General features: G+C 36.7%; 1 protein-coding gene and 1 long non-coding RNA gene across 9 annotated transcripts in view; both read left to right on the top strand.

Annotated features, from left to right (window-relative positions):
• The window catches only part of LOC138128544 (uncharacterized), a 75,894-nt gene that overhangs the window by 15,396 nt on the left and 42,719 nt on the right, over nt 1–17,779 (top strand). For all 8 annotated transcript variants that reach the window (XR_011158756.1, XR_011158755.1, XM_069044740.1 and 5 more), the window contains exons 2-6: nt 10,279–10,534; nt 11,600–11,884; nt 11,941–12,255; nt 15,929–16,204; nt 16,337–16,456. Coding sequence is in view for 6 of the 8 variants with exons in the window: in XM_069044740.1 (XP_068900841.1) it covers nt 10,279–10,534; nt 11,600–11,884; nt 11,941–12,255; nt 15,929–16,204; nt 16,337–16,456 (1,252 nt within the window). In the remaining 2 variants the exon portion in view is untranslated. The remainder of the gene's footprint in view (nt 1–10,278; nt 10,535–11,599; nt 11,885–11,940; nt 12,256–15,928; nt 16,205–16,336; nt 16,457–17,779) is intronic.
• Nucleotides 140–1,320, top strand: LOC138128553 (uncharacterized). Its single transcript, XR_011158763.1, has 2 exons — nt 140–947; nt 1,029–1,320. It is a non-coding gene; the product is annotated as an uncharacterized lncRNA (long non-coding RNA).

Here is a 17,779-nt window from a genome sequence, read left to right as displayed (position 1 = left end):
TTTTCTATAATAACTTAGATAGGCATATCCCGCACGGATAACGAAATAATCGGATAAATGTGATTTTCCACCCCTATTCTCCAGCATGGCGGGGCGAGCGGCAACCCCCCAAGGTCGCAAACTCGGCAATATTAATAATATGCCTAATAGAAAATACCTGCCAAGTATAAACTTTTCTGTACCTTTGGCAAGGTGGAGCCATTTTTATGTCTCTATTGACTGGACTAATACGGGTAAACGCTCCCCACTCTTCGCGCTCCATCTCAAGAACGGTTAAAGCAACGGTTAGAGCAAAGGAAACGAGATATTTACAAAAAAACGAGTTTTGCGACCTTTGACCTTAAATATCTTGTCTCGCGTACACGAGATTCTATGAGACTTTTGAGCCAACTTATAAAATGTCAAAACAAAGGTTTATACAAATTTGCAGCTTATTATCTTTCATTCCGAGGTTGAATCCCTATTTGACTGGACTACAAGCTGAACAATGAAATAATTAGAACAAAATAAAATTAATGCACCATATACCGAATGTCCCCGGATTGGTTTCACAAGAGGAAAAACATTTTTGTGTGCAACCGTACGAAATGAGCACTTCCTGTACCGAGAACAGGTTGCGAAATTTAATTTCCAGCTGTTGCCTTGAAAACGGCCGTAAAAGTAAATACATATGTGGGGTTCAATATAATCGGTGTTTATTTCTAGCAAACTAACTAACTAAATACAAGTCACAAAAAGTAAGCAGTGTATCTAGGAGAGAGGTTAGAGAAGCTGAGTCCCTGCGAAAGCAACATTTTTTGTAAATGCTGGTCGGGTGTTGATCTTTTTTAGGCGTCCGTTGGCGTTCTCTCGATGGTGTGGTGTCGGCGGGAACCAATGGGGGCTGCGGAGGAGGGCAGATGATACAACTTATCATAACATAACATTTACACAATCAATAAATTCCAGTAAGTAAGCCAATACAACGTTTTCCGACACAGTTTTCACATTCTTCTTGTTACACCAGTCTCTAATTTTCGATTTTTCAGGTTTCAGATGCGACACTGCACAATTTACAATATTCCTTAAATCTTATTATTTTTTTCAAAATGGTGTCTTTAGAACATAGAATTTATTTAATCCAGTTTTGGACCGGTTTTTGTCACATAATTAGGTACAAAACTGAAAAGTTTCCCAACACTTATGTATCACGCATGGGTGTTCAGTAGCTTAACTTCGATGTAGGGTTGAATTATGTGGAGAAAACGGCGGAGAATTAATAGAATACTTTTATATTCAATTATCGTTTGATTTAAAAAAAAGTAAAATATGTTTTCTGCATTTTCTTTTATTTTAATGTTAAGTCTTCCTCTGTGTTGAAGAAAACTTTTTAATAACAGAAATTGGGGCTTCAAATGAAGCAAAAAATGTTATTCCTCTGAAGCGTAAAATCAAAAATAAAAATGTTTTTCCTCTTGTGAACTCAATCCGGGGACATACGGTAGAGGAACCGGTAGCAACGAAATATTACAACTATTAATTTAACTGGTAGAATCATACCCATGATTGCACGAATGGAAGGAAATTACCTAAGCTGTTGAAAAAATATCATAAAGTACACTTTAATAGAAATAATCATAATCTACATGTGAATCTTTTTAGGTCAAGAACCAGCATGTTTCCATTTTTTTGACATTTCGTTGTTCTCTTGGTCATCTCATACCTAATGATGAACCCAAGGTTTATTCATTCTAACTATGCGGTCCAACTATCTTTAAATTGGTTTTACATCGATCTAGATGTCACTGTCATTCACTTTTGACCAATATTTAAGCATTTGGGTATCCTTTCTCATACCTATTGTAATTACTTCTTTCCGCCAAATATTCGAACCTGCGCAAAACTGCTACAATTGTGGTGGTGATCGTCATCGAAGCGGAGGGGTCCTACGTTGTGTTTTTCTTTTGGCGGAAAAGGTTCGGAATGCAAACGATGAGGGTTCCAGTTGGAAGAGTACCGCAAAATAAAACACACATGTGAGGGACGCAAAATACCTTTTATTAAAAATTCCTGTAATAACTTAACTTAACATTAAAAATGAAACGACTCCAAAATAACAGAAATTAAGTATAACGATGTAAAGTAAATTAACTGGCTGAGGCCATTGCAAAGACAAACAACAAGATTAAGGCGGCAACACTAGAACAAACAGAAAATGGGTAAATGACAGACAAAATGACAAGTTAAAGTTTGCAAAACAAGTAAACAAATTATAATTTAGTTGTCACACAGGGACGAATAAAAACCCTCTTCAAAAAAGAAACCTTATATTGTTCAAAAGCTTGTCAAAAAAGCTTTCGACCAATGCAATAATAAATACGGGGTGCCATTTGAAAAAAATGAGTTCTTGATATTTTTAGTTCGTTATGTTTAAAAAATCACAATAGGCATATGCGACTGAGCAGGTTGTTGAGTAAACACTCAGCGGATGCGGCATACATTTAGAAATCAAACAGCGTCAATCATTTTAATTTATGTGCAACGATTTGGAAGGTACGAATTTTCGAAGGGACCTTTGCAATTCGAAATTCTGGTAAAACAGGCGCCACTGATCAAAAACGATGGCAGATATATATGCCATTCACGATGTTTTGGCATAAGGGGAGGCCATGGAAAAAGTGCATTTAAGTTGGCAGTAAAGCTGTCTGTTGAATTAGGTTATGTTTTTCTAAGTTTGAGGTTATAAACTGCGTCATTGTCTAGTGCACTGTTGTCAGTTTTACTAGTTTGCAATAGAACAATACTCACACATTTTTAATCCAATTTAACAAAACAGGAAACTGACTTGAACAGACTACAGAATAGTAGGGACCGGGACCGAAAGACGAAGTGGCTCCTCTTAATTTATGCACGACTTAGATAACCCACCTATACAGTGTCTTAACCAACCAGTTAGTAACTTCTCAATGAATTTTTCATTTTAACCAAAACATTCCTAGAACTAGATTGTATAAAATTTTGTACCTACTTATTAAGCCTTACTTTAATCGAATCTTTCTGCAAAATATTTACACACCCATCGTCTATGACAAAAAAGAACAAAACTATTCAACTTCCATAATTTCATTAGAAAATTCTGAATCATCATTATCTGCATCAAATTCTCAATCAAATTCCGAGTCAGATTCTCCTAATGAAATTATTAAAGGAAGAACGTTTTCAAATGAAAGATTTCCCATTAATTTTGCCCAGTCTTCCGAAATAAGTTTTTCACAATATCTATAAAAATGTTGGCAAATTTCAGGAGTACATTTCAAAATAGACTCAAGCCATAAATTCACAACTCTATCGCGAAGTTATAATAGGTCTTACAAAACCCCTGTGCCATTTCAATTGGGTCGTTGTTTCTTCCTTCACTATCCGTGCTACATATTGAGATAACCGCTTTTGAATTCAAACTAACCGCCAATAAAAGCTATAGAAGTACCGTCGGCGACCGCTTGGGGGCGGGGGTGAGAGTCGACAGGGGATGAACGGCCATGTTTTTTTAGGGACACTTTTGTCTGGACTGCAGAGTAGTGCAGAAGTACGATGTATTTTTCTGTGTTCAAATTGTGCAATTTTAGTTGTTTTTTTTTTTTATTGAACTGTGCTAGAGGTTGCTGTCCAGCTTCTGTTTTTGAACTAGGTATGTGTTTGGGGTACTAAAATTAATTCTGCTTCACGCGAAATGTAGTTTAACAATAATAAGACACAAATGGGTCGCACGTGGGTCTCCACCATGCTTTACAAAATCCACAATTATCTCGACCATCCCCATGTATTACGCTTTTAACATTTATAAGCTTGCGAAGGAGCGTAAGGCAGCTTGGTTCTAGCTTTGCAAATTTTATAAAATCGTCCGGATCACGTTTTTTTGTAAACTCAGGGGTAACAATTCACTAACGTTCCTAAAAGAAAAAGGGCACCAAGTTTTAGCGTGGGTCTGTGGCTTTCACTTTTATATGAGCGCACTCCCTCATTTTTTGATCCTTTTTAATTATTACGAGTGACGCAACACTTTAATCAAAATTTCAAAGTTTTCCACTTTCCATTCCGGTAGCAACCAAATGTGTTTATATTTCAGGTGTCTCCGTGGGTTTTCCTTAGCTAGGGATCTACTACATTTAGTCCAGGGGCGCCCTCCATATTATTCAGGGCGCCCCCCCTTGTCGATGATCCGGCTCTAGTATGCTAGGGTCGACCGGACTATGTTTTTTATTTTTATGTATGTGTTAATGGTTGTTACCATTTTTCCATCCCAATTTGAAAGTGTTCTTAGATCGCTCTGTCAACAAATATTTGTCGCGTTTCTTTTTTTGTTTGCTTTTTCCAGTTTGCTGTAAATGTAAATTCTTGACCTTACCGCGAGGGTCTCTCTCTGTTTGAGGGGTTTTGTTTCCTCTAATCTCCAAGCGTTGAACACGGCTTCGCGGTCCTCATAAAATTTGCACCCCAAGGGAGACCCAAAAACCTAACGCTTGGCAGGACTTGTTGAATGCTGGGTTATACCCGAGCTCCATGGCACACTTCCGGAAATGTGATCAGGTCTATTTTCCCTGAGTCTGTGTAGCCTGACAAGCGCGTTTTGTTTTTCTTTTGCTTTGGAAAAGTCATGTTCACTTCAACCGATGAACTTAGAGTACCTCAATTTGTTGACGTAACGTAAAGCAGTTAGGACTTTTCCCTTAGCACTAAATCACGGGTAGGCGGGAAATGTTAAAGTCGTAAGGATAGGTGCCACAGACCATCGGACCACACAAAGCCACTCGCTCCTTCTATAGCGTATCTGCCGCACATTGTAAATTAACTTGAAAAGAAAAAAAAGAAAAACATGCTAAAGTTCTCGTCTAGTGCCCGCTCTCGCTCGAACGGTCCGAAGTAACTGTTTTGTTTGTAATGTACATGACCCTCCTGTTTTCCTGAATTTGAATTGTGTTGTTTATGAAATCAGTTTTGCTCAATTTCACTAACTGTCCCGTCCACGTTGTCACTTCGGCTTGTTCGTATTTTCAGGAGAGGTTTTAGCGGAGCCTCATTCGGGGGTCTAGGGGAATGGCCAGAGCTCACCATTTTCCTAGAGTTCTAAATGAGTAGTCTTCTCACATTTGGGGAGACTTGGGTGCCCTCTCCCGAGACGTTTTATTATTCATTAATCCCGGCGTTAACGAAAAATAGCTGGTTTTAATTATTGTGTTGTTTTATTTGCACTCTTCTGTGTGGTTCACAAACCCTGTTGGAACGAATCTGGTAATGTTTAATTTGTATAAAAAAAAACACAACGTAGGGAAATTAACTAGGTACGATCACGCGCTCTTGGCCATTTTTGAATTTCGCGGGTTTTATTTTCATTGCGTATGTTGGTAGAAAAAAAAATGAGATGGCCGCTTGGTGGGAATTTTAAATTACCCCCTTGGTTCATCACACTATTTATCTTGTACTCACCTACGATTCAATTTATACATAAAAAGAACTTGACTTCACTGTAACTTACTGAAAATATGTTCTGCAGTCTAATACAAACACCATCAATACGTTTTAATGTCGCTTAATTATGATTACGGTAAATTCGGCAACATGTTACGTTCATTTTGATAGGTCCGCATGTCAGGCACTTTAGTGACAGCAGAGATGACAGAAATCAAACATGTATCCAACGTTAAAAAACGAAATCATAGCCTCCCCTTATGCCAAAACATCGTGAATGGTATATATGCCATTCACGATGTTTTGGCATAAGGGGAGGCTATGATTTCATTTTTTAACGTTGGATACATGTTTGATTTCTGTCATCTCTGCTGTCACTAAAGTGCCTGACATGAGGACCTATCAAAATGAACATAACATGTTGCCGAAAATTTACCGTAATCATAATTAAGCGACTTTAAAACGTATTGATGGTGTTTGAATTAGACTGCAGAACATGTTTTCAGAAAGTTACAAAGTCAAGTTCTTTTTGTGTATAAATTGAATCGTAGGTGAGTACAAGATAAATATGTAGAACGGATAGTGAAGGAAGAAACAACGACCCAATTGAAATGGCACAGGGGTTTTGTAAGCCCTATTATAACTTCGCGATAGAGTTGTGAATTTATGGCTTGAGTCTATTTTAAAATGTACTCCTGAAATTTGCCAACATTTTTGTAGATATTGTGAAGAACTTATTTCGGAAGATTGGGCAAAATTAATGGGAAATCTTTCATTTGAAAACGTTCTTCCTTTAATAATTTCATTAGGAGAATCTGACTCGGAATTTGATGCAGGTAATGATGATTCAGAATTTTCTAATGAAATTATGGAAGTTGAATAGTTTTGTTCTTTTTTTTGTCATGGACGATGGGTGTGTAAATATTTTGCAGAAAGATTCGAATAAAGTAAGGCTTAATAAGTAGGTACCAGATTTTATACAATCTAGTTCTAGGAACGTTTTGGTTAAAATAAAAAATTCATTGAGAAGTTACTAACTGGTTGGTTAAGACACTGTATAGGTGGGTTATCTAAGTGGTGCAGGAGCCACTTTAACTTTCGGTCCCGGTCCCTACTATTCTGTAGTCTGTTCAAGTCAGTTTCCTGTTTTGTTAAATTGGATTAAAAATGTGTGAGTATTTTATATTGCAAACTAGTAAAACTGACAACAATGCACTAGACAATGACGCAGTTTATAACCTCAAACTTAGAAAAAAATAACCTAATTCAACAGACAGCTTTACTGCCAACTTAAATGCACTTTTTCCATAGCCTCCCCTTATGCCAAAACATCGTGAATGGCATATAAGTAAATGTATAAATTTGATTAATAATTTAGCATAGAATTCAAAAATAAAATCAAACTGGACAGGTTCAGTTTAAAAAAACATAACTTTAGTGTTTTTATAATATTGAAACACACTGTACATATACCGCAATATTTTCCGAATGTGCAGTAGAAGCGTAGCTATCATCTAGAAAAAAGTAAAAGTTGATATCTTTAATATCATATGGAGCTTTTTCGCAACTCCGGGACCCTGTATTTGTAGAAATTAATCACAAGGAAGCGTTTTTTTTTGAGTGTTTATCAATCAATACGAGCATTAAAATGTAATACGTAAATTAGTTTTACCTGTTTTAAATAGATCTTTATTTAGGAGATGTTGCCAATACCGAAATAGAGTCATATACAGAGTGTCCAAGAACACGCGCGTCAGCCGTTAACTGCTAATTTTAATATTAATGGTGCTATTCTCTAAGCAAAAGTTGCCCACTCTAAAACCCTATAAGCTACAGTCTGTAACACAAAATGGTATTCTCCAAGAGAAATTGTCTCTGTAACACACATTCTATAGCTTACAGACGCTGTAAATTTATGGTGAGACAAATCGTCACCATAAGCACTGTAAAGCCTCTGTAAGTCATAATAAATGTCAGTACATGTAATCTTGACGTTTGCTTTCTTATTAATTCTGCCTAGTTCTACCGATTATACTGACTCACTATCACAAAAATAAACATGAACAACCCCCATTCTTTTGGCGATAAAACGGAACCAGCACCAATTGCTTTTAATTTCTTGGACAACTTATCCCAAGACTTCTGTTCGCATTATCTCGAAGGACCAGATTTGTTGCGATATCGTTTTGCGCTTCTAAAATGAGTAAAGACTTCTTTGCAGGATGCTTTCTCATTTATTTCTCGATTACAAGTGCCGTACAGTACAGTCTATAACTAACAACTAGGGGTTTGAGTTGGGGGGAGCTAACCCCACCAGTGGTAGGGCTAACGGCCTGAACAACTTCCAAAGGTAATTTGGGGAAATGTTTGGATTTAATTCGCCAGAACGAAAAATATCATCCGTTTCCACTACATAATTTCAAATATTCGTCGTAGTTGCTGCTCGGAAGTTGTATTTTGGCACCTTTTTCGTTTTGTAATTGTTTATTTAGACACTTTCCATTTTTGAAAGGTACGAAATTTGCAATGTTCACTCGGGCAAAGCTTACTCCACTAATTTTCAAATGTATTAAATAGCTCTGTTAGGCAAATGCGTACAGAGGTATTTAGAGAATACGAATTTTATGTATCTCTGTAAGGACGTTTCTCACATTGCTCTGTTAGCTACATACTGTAACTTTTTACATTATGCAGTAAAATTTTAGAGAATAGCACTATTAATCACTATTAAAAAACGTCAAAAGCATGTTAGTTTTGAAATGAAAAGGATTTTAAGATAACCAATCACACACGCCTTCCTGAAGGTAACTCTACTAAATGTATGCGTTTCCGAGGAAATGACTTTAGATGTTGCTGCTAAAAAAACTGTGATGAAATGTTTGGACATGACCAACTTCATTAATAGTTATTTAAACATTAAGGGAGGTAACTAATATTCACCTGTCGAGGACAGGTTTGCCCCCGAGCGATAGCGAGGGGTAGCAATAGAGTCCGAGACTGGTTAAATTAGTTACCTCCCGAATTGTTTATAATATTTTTTCCACTCTCGAAGTTATTTTGAACTGCATAGATTCTTTTTGATGAATTTATTTTAAATATTTGAATAAAATATCAGTATGCTGTTGCCTGTTGCTACGACTTGCATAACACAAAACGTCAATATTAAAAGCGTCGTGTCAAAAGTTTGTAAAATGAATTTGAACAAAATTAAAAGAGAAATGGAAGTTGCTGAGGCTGCAAACGCTTCATGTTCCTTCCCCCTGCCACAGAAATCGAATAAACGTTACCATAAGGCATATTAGTGTTTTGTTTGGTTTAATTTTTGTCACTTATTTCCCCGAGGGAGGTAAGTGGTTACTTACATCCCGTCGTTAATAGTAACCAACGGTAGGTCAAAAAAGTTGTACCTACATCCACCAAATCAATGTCATAACAACGTACTTACCATGTAGAGAGTGGAAAAACTATGTTATGGCCATTCCAATTCCATTAAAATGCGCTTCGTATGAAGTATGTTGTGGATAGTGATGAAGTGGTGCCATCTGTTTGTTAGACATCGAGGTAAAATTGCCGTCAGATTTGAAATTTTGTCAATCAAAAAACTCTGAAAATGCTCATTAAATGCATTATTTGTGGCAATTCTGAAAAACCTTTATTTCAATTTCCCAGCGACAGTGGAGTTAGAGCTAAATGGTTTGAGGTTCTTCGGGAAATTTGTGGTACTAGAAAAGAAATTCGTTAACATAGTTTAATGAAGTTGGTCATGTGATGGAGATGAAGTGGCGATATCTAGTGAAATTTAGAATAACCACACATTTAAAAAGTTAAATATCAGGTTATGTTATATGCCATTTCATTGTCAAAAACTGTCAGTTTATACTTTTATGACACTATGGCAGGAACATGAAAAATTAGTTAGCGTCTTAGAACCTCGAATTCTGTAATTCTTGCATCGTTTTACTCCGAAATGATCAAGTTCCACGACGAAAACGTATAAACTGACAGTTTTTGACAATGAAATGGCATATAACATAACCTGATATTTAACTTTTTAAATGTGTGGTTATTCTAAATTTCACTAGATATCGCCACGTCATCTCCATCATCGACTTGTCATTTGGTTTACTTTTTTTCGACATTTGGGATGGCCATAACATAGTTTAATGAAGTTGGTCATGGTTTGGACAACTTTTATTAAATTCTGTCACTTTGACATTTAACAGAAAACGGAAACAACATTAAACGAAAAGTACATTTTTAAAGTAAATGTTCGAATTGTGGATTTTCTCCCGACCATATGTGAAGATTATTATTATCATGTCGGGTAGTGTTATTATCATTTCGGTGTATGCTTCGGAAGTGAATATTTGTTACTGTGCTGCTGTCCAAAAATCGACACTTTTCAAATGTACTAATTAATGTCACTTTGACTTTGGTATAAAACGTTTGCATAGTTGACAGGACAAATAATGACTTTTTAACATTAATTTTGTTACCTGGTAACAACAGTACACGGAATAATTCACCTGATACACTTTACTAATCATTCTTCTGTGATTGGCTGTCTTAAAATTGCTGTAATTTAAAAACTAAATGGTTTAAGAAAAAAAAACTTGAAAATCCTATATCAGATGGAGGAACAGAATTTGTGGTTTACGGCTGATGCGCGAGTTCTGGGACACCCGATATACCTAAGGCAATGAAAGCTTACTGAAAAATGCTAATCCGTATCTGTACACACTTCAAGATTATCTTCTGTTGGTGCATTCTGTATGCATTTTGCTTGTGCATTTTCTACTCTATCCTTATTTCTGTACATCTACTTTTTTTCAGATTATAATGATAACCTTCCTGTTATTAGTTTTATCCATTCCTATTCCGCTGCTTTCGGAAGACATCACCTTACGAAAGGGCAATGAAATAATTTGTCTCAGTAACATCGATTCACCGATTTATTTAGATCCACCGTTTGCTGGAAAACACAACAGTTCAACAAATTTTTTACACCTAGCAGGCTGGGATAAGGACAACTGGATCATCAAAAATGAAAATGAGATCATTGGTCCTGTCATAGACAAGAGATGGGAAGGTAACGTTTTCTTAATACCTATATGTAAACTTAGTTTGTCCAGAGAACGATTGGTTGACATGAATATCATTAAATTCTATGTAGAGAAAGTAAAGAGCGATCAAATTAATTTGTAATCGAGTTATCCATGAATCCGAAGCCGTATGTCGTTACTTGAACTCCATGCTACAATAATCACAGCGCGAAACACAGGTTAGATCTGGACATATCAATCGCAAAGACATACGGATTCGGATAAAATCAGTCTCACATAAATGCAGATGTAGCTCCACAAAAGTAGAACAGAAGTAGAAATTAAACTGGACAAATGTCATAGATGTTACAGGTACCGTTGCTAAAGAAATTGCAGCCAAGCAACCAGAATTACCTTTTTAAACCCGATTAACTTATTAGCGAACAGCAAATTTTGACCAAATTTTAAATTATTTTTATCTCGAAAACGAAGACTTTTATTAGAAACATTTTTTGTATATGAGTTCTACTCATCGTCACCTATTCCAGGATTTCTTCTGACAGGTTATATCGGGACCAGCGTGTATACCGGCATTGAAACTAGTAAGTAGGTGTACCTTAATTAACGTAAACAGATTTTAACGAAAAAATTTCAGAGCAGGACACAGAGTAGAAGCATAAAACATTAAAAATGAATAGTGCTCAGTCTCTTCAGATATCTTAAAGAGATTGGAGCTAACATTTTAAATAGATCAATTTAAATTAAAAGTGGACTTACGGCAAAAATCTCCTCAACCATTCGGGAAACTGGCATTTTCCCCAAATTTTGACCATTTACTTCCCAAAAATTTTTTTAAACACTTTGTTTTGTCTCTAAAGTCAGGCATTTTCTCTTTATAACTCTGCCTGTGGGCCTCCATCATATAGCTAGTTAAGCGTATTTTTTTCAAATAATAATTCGACAGTGTCAAATTTTTTGACAAAGTCAAAACGCCCGCTTTGAATGGACAATATTAGAAAAAATAAAACATTTTCATACAATACAAAAAAGAAAATTCCTAACTCTTTAGACTACCCTCAAATTAATACACAAAAAATTGCACCGCATTTCAGGTTTTCAGATTGACAAGAGCAAAGTGGAAAAAATTGTAAACTCTCAGTCATTCTCAATATATTCGTCAAGTGAAATTGAATTACTCCTAACGAATCCAACATACCAGCGTAGATTTAAATTAAGTACCACTGAGCAAGGCTGGACTCATTTCACTCTTGTCATTGTAAAGCACAACGTGCACGTATTACAAAATGGTAAAGTTGTTTTTGACAAAGCGGTTGATTTTGAACCAAACGCAATAGCCTTTAAAAGAGCCAAGGAATCGTACTGGAAATTTCACGAACGTAAGTATCTTGAAAATATAATTGTCCATGATGCCGTACAACTCTTAGGTATTCAGATCAGTTTAGATGGTCAAATACGAGTACAGTTACAAACGAAACACCAACTACCCTTGCCATTCCACCCATTACAAAAAAATGTTTACTGCTGTATATATATCTATGTGAAAAATGCAGCTTGACAATACCAGAATTTAATCTAACATATAGGTTTCGGTCCGAAACCGGTTTCAATTCTTGGCAAACTGACAGGATTGATATTACACCCAAGGAGGAAACCAAAATCAGCTTGGTGAAATCGAAGACTGACGGTAATGAACACGGTGATTGGGGAATATATATTGCCGAGTGTCCAGAGATTATAGACAATAAAGGTAAATTTTAACTACTTCTCTTAGTAGGTTTTACAGTTCGATGAGCCTGTCACAAAGATGCATCGTGGACGTGGAAGGGTACAAATTGAGAATAAGGGAAATTCGTACTATTGGGGACAAAATACTTTGGTCGTCATTCTTCTGTCACTTCAAAACAAATTAATGTAAACCAAGCATTAACGTCAAGTCAATAGTGATGACCACCGCCGTCTTGATGATTGACATATTTCACTATACATCTGCCTGGGCGAAGCTTTAGTGCCTGTGATCTCCACGGCGCCACTTTAGGGGGGAATATCACTAAATAATCATAACCTCACAAACAAATGTAATGAATTCAGTGAAGTTGTCAAAGTGCAATGTCAAGAGTCTAACAGATTAAAAGTAACTTTAATAACAAAATTTTTATTAATTTAGTTGATGCTATTTCTGTATGGTGTTTCTGGTTTTTAGTATTTTGCTGTTAGTGTTTATGAACTTTTTTTTTTATCATATTAGAACTGATATTGCGGTAAATGCAGCAACAACAAGTTCCGTTAGTTGTAAACCTATTTCTGGAATAATATTAAAATTATAATCTCAATCTTGGATTTGCAGTGGGTACATTATTTCCTAAGCGGGTCATTTCAGATGAAGATGGGTCCATAACAAAACAATTATATTTGCTTAATTAATCCGTGCCATTCTTGGTGGAAATGAGTGGAAAGTATTGCAGTGACCCAGTTTAAAATTTAAATTTAAATTTCCGGTACCGCCACAACAGCGCGCCAAATGTGAAGGTACTAGCGGCTAGGCTAGGAACTGCGAGCGGAAATATAGGGGGGATGAAACGGGCTCGCGCGGGCGGTTGAAGGGGGTAGGTCACTTTTGTTGAGTTTTTCGAAAGAAACACACCTTGCGAAGAGCGATCCAAGTTTCTCAAATTTGTAAGTTAAATCCGAACAATTACACTACCGTCCCGGGTAGATATTTTGTGCCCCCGTGAAGAATCCGGCAGTTTCTTTTTTATCCACACGGGTAATTATTTATCTCACGTGCGTTGTCCGTTGTTTTTGTTTTTGGGACCAGGACCACGTGGTAAGGGTATGTTGTAGATTTCATTTTGTTGCATGCTGTTTCTTTAAGAAGCGCCCATTTGTTAATTTTAAGCATTATCCCTAAGTTTCTCCCGGGAGGTTCATTTTTTTTGCAATCTTGTAATTTCGGAAATTAGTAGCCGTCGTCCGGACCGCGTGCGTTCATTTTGTTTTTCTTTCACTAACATTGTTTAACGGCACTCGACCCGCCGTATTTTTGTTTGATATTGCCAGCGACTATTGTATTCCTGTTTAAAGTGTTTTTATTTTATCCTTATTTAACTTCGCGCTTTGTTCTCTTTTATTTCCTCATTGTTTAATGTTGCGTTTTGTTTTGCTTATGTTATCCTTGTTTAATGTTGCGTTTGTTTTGCTTATTTTATCATTGTTTGATGTTGCGCTTTGTTTGTTGGATTTTCTCATCGTTGAATGTTACGCTTTGTTCGATAGAGCTAAACTCGTTTTTTTTTCCTTCGTGTTGTTGCTAGATTTCGGAAAAGTTAAAGTAAAATGTTGTAAGTGCGCCCCTGTGGGAGCTAGGTGACAATCAGGAAGTCGTGGGGTAGTTTAGTAAATTTCTGTGGAAGCTACGGTTATTTAAAAACCGTTAGCGGGGGCGGACCTAGGTCTTCGCTTATGCGGCGGCGGGATGCTTTCGTGAAGCTTCCGTCGAGGTTATAGAGATTTCGGGGGCTTGTCGGGAAACGGTTGGTTGGGGACGGTGGAGCTAAATATTCGCTTATGCTGTTTAGTGATGCTACTCGTACGACCCCGAAACGCTCTGTCACTCTTGCTTGGTCGGTGAAATAGTCTGACGTTCATTAATACCCCGAATATCTATAAACGTCGCTTGATTTCAAGATGATTCAGATTATTCTGCTGAGTCTCCTCGCGGCCGAAAGTTTGTTACCTCCAGCTCTAAGCTCCCGTTGGCGTACCTTGACCGCGTAGTTTCAAATAACCATTGTTTTTGTCATTAATCTAATTGTGAAATATGAGTAATACCTGGGATACGGTTTTTGAAGAGGGTTTTTCATCCGTCCCTGTCTGTAATAACTGCCTTATAATTTGTTTACTTGTTTTGCAAGCTTTAACTGTCATTTTGTCTGTCATGTGCCCGTTTTTCTGTTATTTTAAATATTGTTGCATTCATCTTGTCGTTTATCTTTGTGATGTACTCAACTAGTTAATTTCTCGTACTTCGTTAAACCTAATTTCTGCCCTTTGTATTCGTTTCAATTTCTTTTTCATCAAGGTTATTACAGGCATTTTTAATAAAAGGTATTTTGCGTCCCTCACATGTGTGTTTTATTTGCGGCACTCTTCCAACTGGAACCCTCATCGTTTGCATTCCGAACCTTTTTCCACCAAAAGAAAATCACAACGTAGGGCTCCTCCGATTCGCTGACGATCACGACCACATTTGTTACCGTTTTGCGCAGGTTCGAATATTTGGCGGAAAAAGTAATGTATTCAAATCATTACAGTATACTTTAAGTTTTGTACTTACAGTTTTGAATGTAATTATATAATTTTGGACAATTATTATTCTATGAATTTGCACTCGCCACTGACCAAGATATTCTCAAAAAACGCGACGCCGAAACTTTGTCCCTTCCGCAAAACCAAACCAGTGGACCAGTGCGCAACATCTTGCTTCTGCCAATTTAGAATATCCAAAATGTAATTACAATTAAAGTAAAGTATCATTTATCACGGGACAACTACGTATGACTGCATGCATCATGTAGATACATGAGTGTGGAGTGTGGACTGGTGTAGACTGCATGTCTAAATTGTCACGATGCACATGACGTTGTCACACACTTGATAGCATGACAGTTAGTTAGTTGCTAACAGCAACCCCCGAAAACAACCCCAAATGTCAGAATCATGAGAACAATAGGATTTTTCGCTCTACGCCCAGGCCGCTATAGACACTCTGACTATCTAGCAGGTCGTGGTGATGACAATTTCAAATTATTGACTTTTCTCTTGTCAAAAATATGGCACCTTCTACCATTCAAAAATTTAGAATCATCTCCCTTGTTTCTGGGGGATTGTCCATGGGCCAAATTGCCTTGTAGAAACCTTTTCAATTTTTCCTCCTAGGAATATCTCCTTCAGTTGTCCATTTTCCGGTATTTAACATTTTGCAATGATGAGTTTGACAGTGACAGTGGTTGACAGTAGTAAAAAATAAGGTTAACCGTCCTAATGCTTGCTTTACAACTTTATGTCAGTCAACTGACTTTGACGACCAAAGTAATTTGTCCCCAATAGTATCTATCAGTAGAGTGTACAAGTAACTAGAGTCGCAAACTGTAGCTTGGCGCTGTCTTCACTTTTGGTTTTTTGTTTTGTTAATTGTCTGTGGTCAACTGTAAAGACAGCCGTGTGTTGTGTTGATGTGTTTTTTAGTATTTTTAAATTATGTATTAAACTCTCCATGGTAATTTTCGAACTAAAAATGTCTGGAGAGCTGCAATGTCACGTACGCCCTTGGACCCACAAATTAGCCACGCCCACAGGCTCATCTCCATTGAATCGCACTATACTTCACTAAACGTCCCTTTGGTTGCTATTTTTTTGCGTAGCTGTCTACAGAGAAAATGTTTCGATTTATGTAAACAATTCCACAACACTATGCCAGGAATTAAATGTTCAACGTCGAGATGAAAACAATATAAATAAAGAAAACCAAACTCGGAATGATGGATTTTCTTGTGAACCTGGAAAATTCGGTAACGATTGCATGATCAGTTGTAAAGATATTCTAGGCGTGGATGAGCGATACTGTCAAAAACATAAAATTTGTCATGAATCAAAATGTGAATGTGCCTGGGGCTATGAGGGATCAGAATGTGACTCGGGTGAGTACTAACTTAGTGTTCTTATCACTGTAGACAGTACTACTGAAATGTCTCTTTAATATCATTTTTGACATCTCTTTATCTTCTTGTTGCTTCCATCGAGATTTTAATTGCAATAAATAATTGTTGTAGAATGTGAAAAGGGACATTGGGGATTGTCGTGCAATGGTACTTGTCAAGAAGGATGTGAAATATGCAACCATATAACAGGGGAATGTACAGATAATACCAACAATGGCACGATTATTGGAAGTAAGTTGCATTTGATTCTTCACCTTATAAAAAGTTGTTGGTGTTGAAGCGTATTGTCCCGCCTCTTTGCTTCTTCCACTTATACTCGACTTAAAATTGTCAAAAAATTCAGGAATGATTTATGTACGAGTAGACTGTAGCACATTCTGTATTCAAATTTTTTAATCAAACTGGTAAATATTTCGTTTCAATTCAATAACCACTACATTAATTTACATAATTTTTCACTGAGAGTCCTTTCAAACATTTAGGAAAAATTTGGTGTCATTGAAATCATGAAAACATCACCGGTTTTTGAAATAAATGGAATTTTATATTAAAGTGCAAAATGATAGCCGTCACAAGGCGTAACATAGCATGTTCATAGTGTGGCTGTTCATTCGGCAATGCGAACCCACGTCAATCTACGTTGCATAGCGAAGTGTGGCGTGGCGTGGAGCAAGTGGGTTCCCGGCATTAGATACCTACAACTGTTAACTCGCCATTTCACATTTTTGTATTGAATTTTGAAGTATTAATTTGACAATTCAAATCAAGGTTTCAACGGTTTTTCCAATCTAATTTAAAAGTAATAGCCTACTTTAATTATAAATTAATTAAATGATTTCACGGTATTAACGAAGCGTGACATCAAATACTCCCTCCTTGGCGAAAACGCGTTTTCCCAGTCGTAAAGTGCAAAATGATCACGTCCTCGCGGTAAGGAATTTGAAACAAAATGGCCAATTGGTTCTGTTCGATTCCTAATTCGTTATTTTTTCAACCAGGATAGCTTTTCCAACATTTCAAAAATTTTCTCTGCAACTGTTTTTCCACCACAGTGTTGAATGGTTTTAGTTGATTTAAGCCTACCTAAACGAAAAGCTTTGTTCGGTTTTCTTCGTGATCCACAAATTGGTAAGTCAAGATTGACTTACCTTAAATGAGGACCGCGAAGAGACCATGGACCGGAAGGCATGGGTTGGATCAAGGAAAGGAGTACCACTTCAAGCAAGTGGGTTTCACGACACCACACGATACAACGATAGTCAAAGTGCTTCTTCTTCTTTCCAAAAATGTCCCTCATCGGCAGGAGGTTTGTCAATCCCGAGTTTGAATGATATTGTGAGATGTTTTAAGCGAAACAACCAATCCAAGAGGGTGCAACTATTTTTTTTTTTAAATTTTGAACTAATCTAAATTTCACACTAAAACTAAACCAAACAAATAACCCAAACAAAATGAAACAACTAAAATTACGTATTTACAGCACCCAACGACCATACTAAATCTACATAATTTGTGGTTGATTTACAAATCTGAAAATGTCTCTAACTGACTATA

Source organism: Tenebrio molitor, chromosome 4 (assembly GCF_963966145.1).
Source record: "Tenebrio molitor chromosome 4, icTenMoli1.1, whole genome shotgun sequence".
Taxonomy (NCBI): Eukaryota; Metazoa; Arthropoda; class Insecta; order Coleoptera; family Tenebrionidae; genus Tenebrio; species Tenebrio molitor.
Note: the sequence above shows the minus strand (reverse complement) of the source record. Positions and strands in the feature narration are given on the sequence as shown.